This window comes from Ranitomeya variabilis, chromosome 1, assembly GCF_051348905.1.
Source record: "Ranitomeya variabilis isolate aRanVar5 chromosome 1, aRanVar5.hap1, whole genome shotgun sequence".
In the NCBI taxonomy this organism is placed as follows: Eukaryota; Metazoa; Chordata; class Amphibia; order Anura; family Dendrobatidae; genus Ranitomeya; species Ranitomeya variabilis.
In genome coordinates this window covers 1,052,475,039-1,052,488,805 of record NC_135232.1, presented here as the reverse complement: position 1 = coordinate 1,052,488,805, position 13,767 = coordinate 1,052,475,039, and the positions used below count along the sequence as shown (strand labels likewise).

At 49.9% G+C, this 13,767-nt stretch overlaps 1 protein-coding gene across 14 annotated transcripts in view; it reads right to left on the bottom strand.

Moving 5' to 3' along the window:
* FRYL (FRY like transcription coactivator) overlaps nucleotides 1-13,767 on the bottom strand; it is a 332,520-nt gene that overhangs the window by 83,572 nt on the left and 235,181 nt on the right. For all 14 annotated transcript variants that reach the window (XM_077279795.1, XM_077279798.1, XM_077279794.1 and 11 more), the window contains 3 exons: nucleotides 6,778-6,910; nucleotides 3,595-3,702; nucleotides 537-774 (listed from right to left, as the gene is read on the bottom strand). In XM_077279795.1, coding sequence (XP_077135910.1) covers nucleotides 537-774; nucleotides 3,595-3,702; nucleotides 6,778-6,910 — 479 coding nt within the window. The remainder of the gene's footprint in view (nucleotides 1-536; nucleotides 775-3,594; nucleotides 3,703-6,777; nucleotides 6,911-13,767) is intronic.

The following is a 13,767-nucleotide window of genomic DNA, read 5'->3' as shown; positions in this document are numbered from 1 at the left end:
TGTGTGAACAGAACAAAATGTGGAGGTGAGCTGGCATTGGTATCTTTTTGGCAATATAAAAAGAGGTAAAAAAAGAAAGTTCAGCTCCCACTTTTAGTCTTTTTTCCCCTCCAGATTACCATAGCCATTTTCCAGGAGAAACAGTACGCCATTGCTGACATCTTTCCCCATGGACCCATTAGAAGTCAATGGGTTATACCGTTAGATTTGTGGGACCATCACACTCTAGATTATGGTGGTCACAGTGACTACCAGCAGCACAGGGTAACCACAGCAAAGCTCCATTGATATACATGATGCAGACTGCAGTTTCTTTCGTTTTCCTCATTTGTGGGGGTCCCAGTGGCCAGATCCCCACCAATCATAAAGTGACATCATATATATATCATCCTGTTATAGGATGGGTAACACCCCCCTAACACAGCCTTACTCCGACTTCTCGTCATTTACCAGTCCTGTAGAGCACAAGCTGCAGGAGTAAAGTAATGATAATGACTGATGTTCCGGTTTCTCCCCAAATCTGGAGGTGGGAATACCTGTGCGTCAGTGGTTTTATTGTGCATTTGAACCGCCTGCTTCCACTGATTTATGAGCTGCACCAGCATCTTCACCGCATTATCTAGAAGTGATGGGTGCACATCAGTCACTTCCCGCACAATGAAATAAACGAATCCTGAAAGAACATCCTCCCGCCAGTCGGGAAAATCAAGCATCAGTGCCTGTAAGGTATTGAACGCCAGCCCACGCAGCTCTTCATCCATATGAATGGTAAGCCTAGGGAGAGAAAGAGCAGTCATGTACCACAGCGGGCTGCAGCTAGCACTGCACGTCCTGGTGAAAGGAGCAGGTTAAATGGTTACCAATTACAGCAGGGACCAGTAATATTTATGTCTCCCAATAACTACATATTGCACGTTTCAGAGCGGAGCTGTACCAGTGTAACATAATACACAGACAGCAGGAGGGATCACACGGCTTCATTCTGCCAGACACATATTTAGAGAGAATATTCTACCACAATGCACTATAGAGAGGAGTTTGGTGTTTTTTGGACTCGCACTATCCATCAGCTCAATTATTTCAGCATTCATACCTTTTTCTTTGTCAGGATGCTGATTGGCATAGAGACATACAATGTCAGATACTGGTCATCACGGGCAAAAATTTTCAAGTGGAAAAGTGCAGACCGGCGCAAGAACAGCCTGCAGACCGGCGCAGGAACAGCCTGCAGACCGGCGCAGGAACAGCCTGCAGACCGGCGCAGGAACAGCCTGCAGACCGGCGCAGGAACAGCCTGCAGACCGGCGCAGGAACAGCCTGCAGACCGGCGCAGGAACAGCCTGCAGACCGGCGCAGGAACAGCCTGCAGACCGGCGCAGGAACAGCCTGCAGACCGGCGCAGGAACAGCCTGCAGACCGGCGCAGGAACAGCCTGCAGACGGGTGCAGGAACAGCCAGTCGACGGGTGCAGGAGCAGCCTGTCGATGGGTGCAGGAAACGCCTGCCATTACATGAAAACCTGAGGTCCGTGTTGAGAATTGGTAATGTGTACCAGCAGATAAAGTAATGGTACAGTACATGGACAGTGCACTGCAAAAAATATGTTTAATTCAACTTAAGAAGTCCTCCCATGAAGTTTTTTTTACTAGATCTGTGTATACATGTGTATGGTGCGTGTTAATATACTCACCTATTGCAGTCTTTTGCGGTGTCCAGCACCGTTCTGCTTCTCTTCTCAATGACATCACCGCTCTTCAGACTCTCCTGGTCACACTGTGCTCTGTGTGTGAGCTGCAAGTGTCTTTAACGATGTAGGGCTACGGAGTCTTGTTCTGAGCCTCGTTCCAAAGCTCCATAAGCTTTCACTGAAAGGCTATGTGCACACTTTGCGGCGTCCTCTGCGGGTTCTCCCGCAGCGGATTTGATAATTCTGCAGGGCAAAACCGCTGCGGTTATCCCTGCAGATTTATCGCGGTTTGTTTTGCGGTTTCCGCTGCGGGTTTACTCCTATACTATTGATGCTGCATATGCAGCAATATGCAGCATCAATAGTAATGTTAAAAATAATAAAAAATGGTTATTATACTCACCCTCTGACGTACCGATCTCCTCGGCGCTGCATGCGGCGGTCCGGTTCCAAAGATGCTGTGCGAGAAGGACCTTCGTGACGTCACGGTCATGTGACCGCGACGTCACGGTCATGTGACCGCGACGTCATCTCAGGTCCTGCTCGCACACCAACCCTGAGACCGGACGGCCGCGTGCAGCGCTGAGAGGTGAGTATATCATTATTTTTTATTTTAATTCTTTTTTTTTTTACACAAATATGGTTCCCAGGGCCTGGAGGAGCGTCTCCTCTCCTCCACCCCGGGTACCATCTGCACATTATCCGCTTACTTCCCGCATCGTGGGCACAGCCCCATGCGGGAAGTTAGCGGATCAATGCATTCCTATGGGTGCAGAATCGCAGCGATTCTGCACAAAGAAGTGACATGCTGCGGAATGTAAACCGCTGCGTTTCTGCGTGGTTTTTCCCGCAGCATGTGCACAGCGGATTGCTGTTTCCATAGGGTTTACATGTAAATGTAAACGCAATGGAAACTGCTGCGGACCCGCAGCTACAGAAACGCTGCGGATCCGCGGTAAAACCTGCAAAGTGTGAATATGGCCAAAAAGCCACTTCCAGGTCACAAAGAACAGTGTAATCCAAAGTCTGAAGAGTGGTGACATCACTGAGAAGAGGAGCGGCGTTAGATACCGGAGAAGACAGTGGTAGGAGAGTACATTAACTCACACACGCTACATTACATACATATATAGAAAAATTTAGCAAAAATATCTTAATGATGAGAGTGCTTTTTTTAAAGGAGTTGTCCTATTAAAACAACTTATTTTTTCCCCCAGGTCACCTATATGGGCAAAATTATGTTTTACAAGGGATTTCTGCTGGGGACTTGAAGTACATTAAGTACAGGTGTGCCATTTCATTTTAAAAGGAGGTAATTCTGCATGTAGGCACATATTGCTAGATCAGGACAGTGACCATCTGGTCACCATGTATTCGGAGGATGATAAAAAAGAAAACTATCTAGAATACAGATTCATATAAATCATGTCACTGTATTAGATTGATTCACAGTATATCGGCCAATAAGCCACAAACATATCAACAGCGACAAAGCGGGAAGTGCAATGAATGTAGATGTCACAGAGGAAATGTAAACTTTATTCTGGGCACAACATGTCATGTATGGTGTCACAAACACAAATCCCAACTGATTCCCACCGACTATGTTGCCTTCCATTTGGTAACCCCCTGTACTTATCCTGAGCCACCCTAGGATGTGCCCACAGTTTGTCCTTATGATACATAGGACTCACACCAGATCACTACTGCATAATACTGTACAATATCATTTTGTCCATCAGTTGCTTTATTGGCTTATCCCTTTGGGCTCACATACATGACATTTTATAGAACACTGAATAGAGGATAGATTTTAGCGGATTGCGGCTATTGGTTGGGATTGTGATACAGTAACGATATTGTTTCTAATAGAGACCATAAAAAAAGAAGTGTGCAAATAGGTTTACCTGGCAAGCAATTCAATGAGGTCCGCTCTGCTCATGCCATCAGGAATAAGCCTAGGGATAGCAGCGATGCACGTTCTGAACAGGTCAATCTTGGGTTTTCTTTCACCTCTGTTACATGCAAACAACAAAAAAACAGAAATTGGACATTAGTATCCATACTGTATCTCCAGCACTGCATTGCAATGGCTGTCCATGTACATTAGTATCCATACTGTATCTCCAGTATTGCACTGCACTGCAATGGCTGTCCATGTACATTAGTATCCATACTGTATCTCCAGTATTGCACTGCATTGCAATGGCTGTCCATGTAGGTCAATAATTAGGAAACAAGTCAATCTTACCTGGAGAAATCTACTACACTCATTCAACAAGCAACGCTATCGCAAAAAGAACTACAGAAGAGAGCAAAACATAGGAGGCGCAGAGACAGAGTGAAGGATTTATTTTACTTTCCTTTTAACAGGAACATAACACATATATTATGTGATAGTCAGTGAAACACCTTTGTTCTTCTAATTTTATTTTGTTTTTGGGTTGTATAACTTAATTCTATTCTCTACACATTATTGGAGCGGCAGCCAAATTGCCTGAACTGCATTTGCTTTACAGCAACCACAAGTACCAGAAATCTGGTGGTTGATGACGATTTGACTTTTAGTAATCTTGTGAGCATTCTCTGTGACGTCTGTAGATGAGGAACAGAGGTTATCTATTACCTACTGGTATTGTGCTTTTTGCCTCTAGCAATAGAACAGAGAAGTAACCTTTCAGTGTAAGCCTGCCTGTGATAATAATGACATAACTGCTGAGACGTGATCTCCATAAAACAAAATGAGGCCTAGTGGCCTGTGTGAATTTTTTTAATTACCGTATATACTCGAGTATAAGCCGAGATTTTCAGCCCAAATTTTTGGGCTGAAAGTGCCCCTCTCGGCTTATACTCGAGTCATGGTCGGCGGCAGGGTCGGCGGGTGAGAGGACTGTCACATACTCACCTGCTCCCGACACTCCTAACGCTGTCCCAGCTTGTCACATGGTCTCCCGCGCTGCAGCTCTTCCTCTATTCAGCGGTCACGTGGTACCGCTCATTAAAGTAATGAATATGGACTCCACTCCGATAGGGGCGGAGCCGCATATTCATTACTGTAATGAGCGGTATCAGTGACCGCTCATTACAGGAAGAAGCTGCGGTACCATGGGACAGGCAGGGACAGCGTCAGGAGCGCCAGGAGCAGGTGAGTATTTCATATTCACCTGTCCGCGTTCCATCCGCCGGGCACCGCTCGTCTTCCCGTCCTCTTGCTGTGACTGCAGGTCAGAGGGCGCGATGACGTATTAATGTGCGTGCCGCCCTCTGCCTGAACAGTCAGTGCGGAGAGACGGGACGCTGAGGAGCAGTGGGCAACGACGAGAGGTGAGTATGTAATTTTTTTTTATTGCAGCAGCAGCATTACATGTGGCACATTGCTACAGTATATGGAGCGTCTATGGGGCCATAAAGAACTGCATGGAGCATTATATGGGTCATCTATGGGGCCATAACTTCATGGAGCATTATATGGGGCATCTATGGGGCCATAACTGCATGGAGCATTATATGGGGCATCTATGGGGCCATAACTGCATGGAGCATTATATGGGGCATCTATGGGGCCATAACTGCATGGAGCATTATATGGGGCATCTATGGGGCCATAAAGAACTGCATGGAGCATTATATGGGGCTCCTGATTCAATATGGATATTCAAAAACACTTAAGTTTTCCCAGTTTTTTGTTGCAAAATTAAGGGGGTCGGCTTATATTCGAGTATATACGGTACATATTAAAAACAAACAATTTTATAAAATATATTTAACATAAAAGCTTGACTTAAAGGCAATGTTAAAGACATTGTTTGCTACTATTATATTGATGATCTGTCCTTAAGAGATGTCATCAATGTTAGATAGGTGGAGGTCTGTCACCTGGCATTCCCAGAATTCAGCTGTTAACATCACCAGACTGATGTAATCCATATATGAAGTGGATAAGCGCAGATTGCACATGGTTTATCCACTGCTTCTGGCTTATGGCAGATCAGTTCATATTTTCTCTTTAATCCCGACAGTGGCCACTAAACAGATATGGAGATGTAAAGTATCTTGCTGTACACAGTTTAGATCTAACGGCCAATGGGGGTGAAACCAGCTGATTGGTGGAGATGTCACACTGATATGATAGTGATAATGCCAAGGTTTGACGACGGTATACAAAAGCCTTTATCAATGGAGTGGACAATGAAGGTCGATTCTAAATATTCTATTTGTTTTGCAGATTGGGGTTTATCATTCACCAGTACACAATCATTTGTATTGAAATGTTTAAGGTCATCAGTTTATTATCTTTATTGTTCCAAATGATCAAGTCATCAATATATCTTATGTATAGAGTGCGGTACTCAGACCAGAGGTTATCTTGACAGAAGAAAAATTTCACAAAAAGGCCCATATACAGATCGGCGAAACCTGGGGTGAATCACATTCCCATCGCGGTGCCCCGAGTCAGCCTGTATATAGTGCCTTTGAAGGTAAAGATGTTGTGGATTAAAATTAAAAATGTGAAATTAAATTTGATCTGAAAATGATAACCTATCCCAAGGGGAAAAATATTAATGTTGTGACTTTAAGGGTCCTTTCACATTGCGTTTTTTTTCTTTTCTTGCTCTCTACCTCCAATAGGAATATACAGCCAAAAATGATGGCTGACAGAACAATGTGACTCCATTTACATCATTGTAGTCAATAGCTACATCTGTGTATATGACTGAATCCTATTTTTCATGGGGGAGAAAAGGGGAAGCCAATGGGGGGAGGGGCCAATGAACGTGGGAAAAAATGCAATGTGAAAGGGCCATAATAGATGCATACATTAACTGGCTGAATCTTATTTTAACAAGAAGTCAGTGTTGGGCAAACTGCACCCCACAATAATGCCCATTAATCCTCTACTTTTATAACACTGGGGCTTTCAATCTAATTAATAACATTGAAAAGCTTTGTGCAATGCAGTAATTGCCAGCTGACAAGCTGCTAGAATCATTATTGATCACTGGATTTAAGTACCGTACATCAAACATATTACTATTCACAACTGCAAAAAATGGAGTGAAAATAGATGCATCATCCAAAAATATACATACGTAATCATATCTTCTGGCTCTTTATTGGACATCTGCACACTTGTCATGCACATTGGCCTGCCAACCTCCTTATCAAGATGCCGAAGTATGCTGTCTAATGCCTTGCGTACTTGAGGATAGTATACAGACATCCCTGCAACGACAAAGCAGTAATGTAAGCGTTTTATCAGTATAAAATACACAGACAGCAATAGTAATGAAACGAGAAGGTGGGGTGGTTGTCAAGACCAGATAGTGCCAATTAAGTGACATGAGCATTGAATTCCCTCGGTGCATAAAATGATAACAATAGTATTACATGATCCATATTATCACGCTGAATTTTTTAATATTGCAACCAGGAATATATTTCTAGAAGTTAGGGAAGGCTGTATCCCACAGCCGACGTGGAAGCTCAATTAATGCTTTTAAAATCACTGACAATAATAGGTCACTGATAATAAAGTAAGGGGGAAATGTATTTGTTTTTCTTGCAGGAATAAAATTTGATCATATGGGTTAAAATTTATGGTAAGAAACAAATGGGATTTAGAAGTCTTTATACATAGATAAAATGTCCCCTGGAAGAAGCGTGGCGAAACGGCCTTGTAGGGGTCTAGCTACAAGAACTGCAGACTCCTTCCTACTGATAATCAAATAGAAAAAAGCAGAGATGTTTACCTGCTGAAGCCTCCAAACAAATGCAATAGCAGGGCGCATCGGACCCGATTAATGATGGCAAAAACACAGGTGCAAAAAATACCGATGAAACAACCACTTTCAGTCCAGTGTTGGCTGTTTGGCATTAGTGCACAAAAAGATAAGAGATAATAGTCTGTATGTGGCATTGTTCACACAGGCAATGCAGAGCATCTGGTTTACAGCCTATTAGTAACGCACATACAGGTGGGCTGCCCAGTGCTACAAAATGCATGCTGTATGAATAGAGGCCTAGAGTTTACAGAGCCATCTTGGTCCGACTGCGCCCTGCAAGATAAAGTGCAAAAAAACCCACATATCAATGTATGTAAGGTACTAGTTTATATTGGGGCCTCAATACGTAAGCCGGCAACCCGCGTCAAGGGTCCTTACATTTTGCCAGTCCTACGCTAAACATTGAGTAAAAGCTCACAGACACAAAAAGAGGACTTAAAAATCCTCCAAAAATAGAAAAAAAATCAGAGAAAAAAGCAGAGATGCAATACCTTACATACATTGATATGTGTTTTTTTTTGCACTTTATCTTGCAGGGCGCAGTCGGACCAAGATGGCTCTGTAAACTGTAGGCCTCTGTTCACACAGCATGCATTTTGTAGCACCAGGCAGCCCGCCTGTATGTGCGTTAGTAATAGGCTGTAGACCAGATGCTCTGCATTGCCTGTGTGAACAATGCCACATACAGACTATTATCTCTTATCTTTTTGTGCACTAAGGGTACCGTCACACATTGAAATTTCCATCGCTACGACGTTACGATTCGTGACGTTCTAGCGATATCGTTACGATATCGCTGTGTCTGACACGCTACTGCGATCAGACACCCTGCTGAGAATCGTACGTCGTAGCAGATCGTATGGAACTTTCTTTCGTCGCTTGATCACCCGCTGACATCGCTGGATCGTTGTGTGTGACAGCGATCCAGCGATGTCTTCGCTTGTAACCAGGGTAAACATCGGGTAACTAAGCGCAGGGCCGCGCTTAGTAACCCGATGTTTACCCTGGTTACAAGCGTAAACGTAAAAAAACAAACCGTACATACTCACCCGTCTGCTTCCTGCTCTGAGTGCCGGCCGGAAAGTGAGAGCAGATCACAGCGGTGCTGCGCTCTGCTCACTGTACGGCTGCACTCAGAGCAGGAAGCAGACGGCAAGGGACCTGAAGGACACCGAAATGTGAGTATGTACGGTTTGTTTTTTTACGTTTACGCTTGTAACCAGGGTAAACATCGGGTTACTAAGCGCGGCCCTGCGCTTAGTTACCCGATGTTTACCCTGGTTACCCGGGGACTTCGGCATCGCTCCAGCGCCGTGATTGCAACGTGTGACCGCAGTCTACGACGCTGGAGCGATGATTATACGACGCTGCGACGTCACGAATCGTGCCGTCGCAGCGATGAAAATTTCAATGTGTGACGGTACCCTTATGCCAAACAGCCAATACTGGATTGAAAATGGTTGTTTCATCGGTATTTTTAGCACCTGTGTTGTTGCCATCATTAATCGGGTCCGATGCGCCCTGCTGGTGCATTTGTTTGGAGGCTTCAGCAGGTAATCATCTCTGCTTTTTTCTCTGTGATTTTTTTTCAATTTTTGGAGGATTTTTAAGTCCTCTTTTTGTGTCTGTGAGCTTCTTCCTACTGATAAGCTGAAAGTATGACCGCATTTTACACTATGCCCAAATACTGAACATATGCAGAAAGCTATACTCATTTAATCTCGCTGGTACATTCAGCTATAGGCTCCTATATTAGGAATAGGACTTATTTCATATTGGCACTTGCACTTTAGCCTGGCTTCTATGGGTGAATTCAATTATCTGCATAAACATGGCGATTTAGTTATACATGCTCATGTAAGTTTATGGAAGGCATTCCCTGATTATCTCAATTTTAATGTTATCTAATATATAATTGCCTAGAATACTACTTCCTGCAATTTGTGCCAACTTCCGTGGCTTTGTCCGGAGCTAATGTCCGGAGCTAATGTCCGGAGCTAATGTCCGGAGATAAGTGACGTCACCAGTGTCCTACACCCAGGCAGAGCACAGGGGCCCCAGGCAGCATATGGGGCCCCAGGCAGCATATGGGGCCCCAGGCAGAGCACAGTGGCCCCAGGCAGAGCACAGGGGCCCCAGGCAGCATATGGGGCCCCAGGCAGAGCACAGTGGTCCCAGGCAGAGCACAGGGGCCCCAGGCAGCCTATGGGGCCCCAGGCAGAGCACAGTGGCCCCAGGCAGAGCACAGGGGCCCCAGGCAGCATATGGGGCCCCAGGCAGAGCACAGGGGCCCCAGGCAGAGCACAGGGGCCCCAGGCAGAACATGGGGCCCCAGGCAGAGCACAGGGGCCCCAGGCAGAGCACAGGGGCCCCAGGCAGAGCACAGGGGCCCCAGGCAGAGCACAGGGGCCCCAGGCAGCATATGGGGCCCCAGGCAGCATATGGGGCCCCAGGCAGAGCACAGGGGCCCCAGGCAGCATATGGGGCCCCAGGCAGAGCACAGGGGCCCCAGGCAGAACATGGGGCCCCAGGCAGAGCACAGGGGCCCCAGGCAGAGCACAGGGGCCCCAAGCAGAGCACAGGGGCCCCAGGCAGCATATGGGGCCCCAGGCAGCATATGGGGCCCCAGGCAGAGCACAGTGGCCCCAGGCAGCATATGGGGCCCCAGGCAGAGCACAGGGGCCCCAGGCAGCATATGGGGCCCCAGGCAGCATATGGGGCCCCAGGCAGAGCACAGGGGCCCCAGGCAGCATATGGGGCCCCAGGCAGAGCACAGGGGCCCCAGGCAGACCACAGGGGCCCCAGGCAGACCACAGGGGCCCCAGGCAGAACACAGGGGCCCCAGGCAGAACATGGGGCCCCAGGCAGAGCACAGGGGCCCCAGGCAGAGCACAGGGGCCCCAGGCAGCATATGGGGCCCCAGGCAGCATATGGGGCCCCAGGCAGAGCACAGTGGCCCCAGGCAGCATATGGGGCCTCAGGCAGAGCACAGTGGCCCCAGGCAGAGCACAGGGGCCCCAAGCAGCATATGGGGCCCCAGGCAGAGCACAGTGGTCCCAGGCAGAGCACAGGGGCCCCAGGCAGCTTATGGGGCCCCAGGCAGAGCACAGTGGCCCCAGGCAGAACATGGGGCCCCAGGCAGAGCACAGTGGCCTCAGGCAGAGCACAGGGGCCCCAGGCAGAACATGGGGCCCCAGGCAGAACATGGGGCCCCAGGCAGAGCACAGGGGCCCCAGGCAGAGCACAGGGGCCCCAGGCAGCATATGGGGCCCCAGGCAGAGCACAGTGGCCCCAGGCAGAGCACACACCAAATCGGAGGCCGAGGGGCCCCGCCAACCAAATCGGAGGCCGAGGGGCCCCGCCAACCAAATTGGAGGCCGAGGAGCCCCGCCCCGCCCACCAAATCGAAGGCCGAGCGGCCCCGCCCACCAAAGGGAGGCCGAGGGGCCCGGCCCCGCCCACCAAAGCGGAGGCCGAGGGGCCCCGACCACCACATCGGAGGCCGAGGGGCCCCGACCACCACATCGGAGGCCGAGGGTCCCCGCACACCAAATCGGAGGCAGAGGGACCCCGCCCACCAAATCGGAGGCCGAGGGGCCCCGCCCACCAAAGCGGAGGCCGAGGGTCCCCGCCCACCAAATCGGAGGCCGAGGGTCCCCGCCCACCAAATCGGAGGCCGAGGGGCTTCGCCAACCAAATCAAAGGCCGAGGAGCCCCGCCCACCAAATCGAAGGCCGAGCGGCCCCGCCCACCAAAGCGGAGGCCGAGGGGCCTGGCCCCGCCCACCAAAGCGGAGGCCGAGGGGCCCCGCCCACCACATCGGAGGCCGAGGGTCCCCGCCCACCAAATCGGAGGCCGAGGGTCCCCGCCCACCAAATCGGAGGCCGAGGGTCCCCGCCTACCAAATCGGAGGCCGAGGGTCCCCGCCCACCAAATCGGAGGCCGAGGGTCCCCGCCCACCAAATCGGAGGCCGAGGGTCCCCGCCCACCAAATCGGAGGCCGAGGGTCCCCGCCCACCAAATCGGAGGCCGAGGGTCCCCGCCCACCAAATCGGAGGCCGAGGGTCCCCGCCCACCAAATCGGAGGCCGAGGGTCCACACCATCCAAATCGGAGGCCGAGGGGCCCCGCCCACCAAATCGGAGGCCGAGGGTCCCCGCCCACCAAAGCGGAGGCCGAGGGGCCTGGCCCCGCCCACCAAAGCGGAGGCCAAGGGGCCCCGCCCACCACATCGGAGGCCGAGGGGCCCCGCCCACCAAATCGGAGGCCGAGGGGCCTCGCCCACCAAATCGGAGGCTGAGGGGCCCGGCCCCGCCCACCAAAGCGGAGGCCGAGGGGCCCCGACCACCACATCGGAGGCCGAGGGGCCCCGCCCACCAAATCGGAGGCCGAGGGGCCCCGCCCACCAAATCGGAGGCCGAGGGTCCCAGCCCACCAAATCGGAGGCCAGGGGGCCCCCGCCCACCAAATCGGAGGCCGAGGGTCCCCGCCCACCAAATCGGAGGCCGAGGGTCCCCGCCTACCAAATCGGAGGCTGAGGGTCCCCGCCCACCAAATCGGAGGCCGAGGGGCCCCGCCCACCAAATCGGAGGCCGAGGGGCCCCGCCCACCAAATCGGAGGCCGGGGGTCCCCGCCCACCAAATCGGAGGCCGAGGGTCCCCGCCCACCACATTGGAGGCCGAGGGTCCCCGCCCACCAAATCGGAGGCCGAGGGTCCCCGCCCACCAAATCGGAGGCCGAGGGTCCCCGCCCACCAAATCGGAGGCCGAGGGTCCACACCATCCAAATCGGAGGCCGAGGGGCCCCGCCCACCAAATCGGAGGCCGAGGATCCCCGCCCACCAAATCGGAGGCCGAGGGTCCCCGCCCACCAAATCGGAGGCCGAGGGTCCCCGCCCACCAAATCGGAGGCCGAGGGTCCACACCATCCAAATCGGAGGCCGAGGGGCCCCGCCCACCAAATCGGAGGCCGAGGGTCCCCGCCCACCAAATTGGAGGCCGAGGGTCCCCGCCCACCAAATCGGAGGCCGAGGGTCCCCGCCCACCAAATCGGAGGCCGAGGGTCCACACCATCCAAATCGGAGGCCGAGGGTCCCCGCCCACCAAATCGGAGGACGAGGGGCCCCACCTGTGAAAATTTTACTGTGAAAATACCTGATGGGCACACAAGTATGCGCCAGTATGGGTACTAAGAGATTTTCCACATAATAATGAAACATTTTAAAATGTCATAGAACATACCAATATACATAGTTATTGATACATATTATTTATTATTTACATTATTGTTCTTAAGCAAAGAACCGTTGTTGTGGCATTTGCCACAACACGCAAAGTTGTTGTCTGATGTCTTTCATCACTCCCCTCATAAGCATGTTCATGGATCCTGTGTAACTGTACCTTAAATAACAAGAATTGTCAAGAGCTGGTGAGTGCAGCCATTTTTTGTTCTTTCTTACTATTATTTATTAATTGTATTATTCTTACATTTGAATAAATAAAGTATATATGGATTCTAGACTCCCGATTCTTTAGAATCGGGCTGCCATCTAGTTTTTAATATTAAAATTATATTCTTATAACATGACCTGGGGTTATTCCTCCAGCTAGTGTTTGGATATTAGAATTCTGAAGTGGTATGCTCTTTAGGATTGTCGTGACAAGAGTGGTAAATGATACAACTGGGCCACAGCTTTGGTGTTCTGGTATCGGTCAGTGAGTTCCCCTGGCGGTCGTATCAGAGACCAACATCAATATACATGTATAGACCCTGGTCTGGTTGTAATGTTGGCACACTATGGCACCTGGACCAGAGCTCTGCAAGCGGCCTACGATTAATCAGAAGAGGATGCCGACAGACAGAAGGAACTTCGCAGAGTTCTGGTCCAGCTGCCACAGAGTACCAACATGGCTGACGGACCAAGGCCCTACAACTCTTGTTACTGAACTCTAGTAAGTTAGCAATGGGAAATAATCAAAAAAAGGACATGAATCTGTCAGAATGGGATTATTTTCTGGCAAAAAAAAAAAAAAAAAAAAACACACTGAGGAAAAGTTATTAGTATAGTTACTGACACATCATCACCGTCATGGGAATTATTAAGTTGCTCTTGGGATAAAGAAACCTATTTAATAGGCAATTGTGCAATTACTAGCACTGTGTACTGAGCACTCTCTCTTCTGGGGCCCGAACATTTGCAATGGCGGTTTTGCTGTGAAGTATGAACATAGGCCATATAGGCGCAGTGCTGTTGTGTATGACCCATGTACGGTAAATTTCGCCGTTACCGCAGACAAG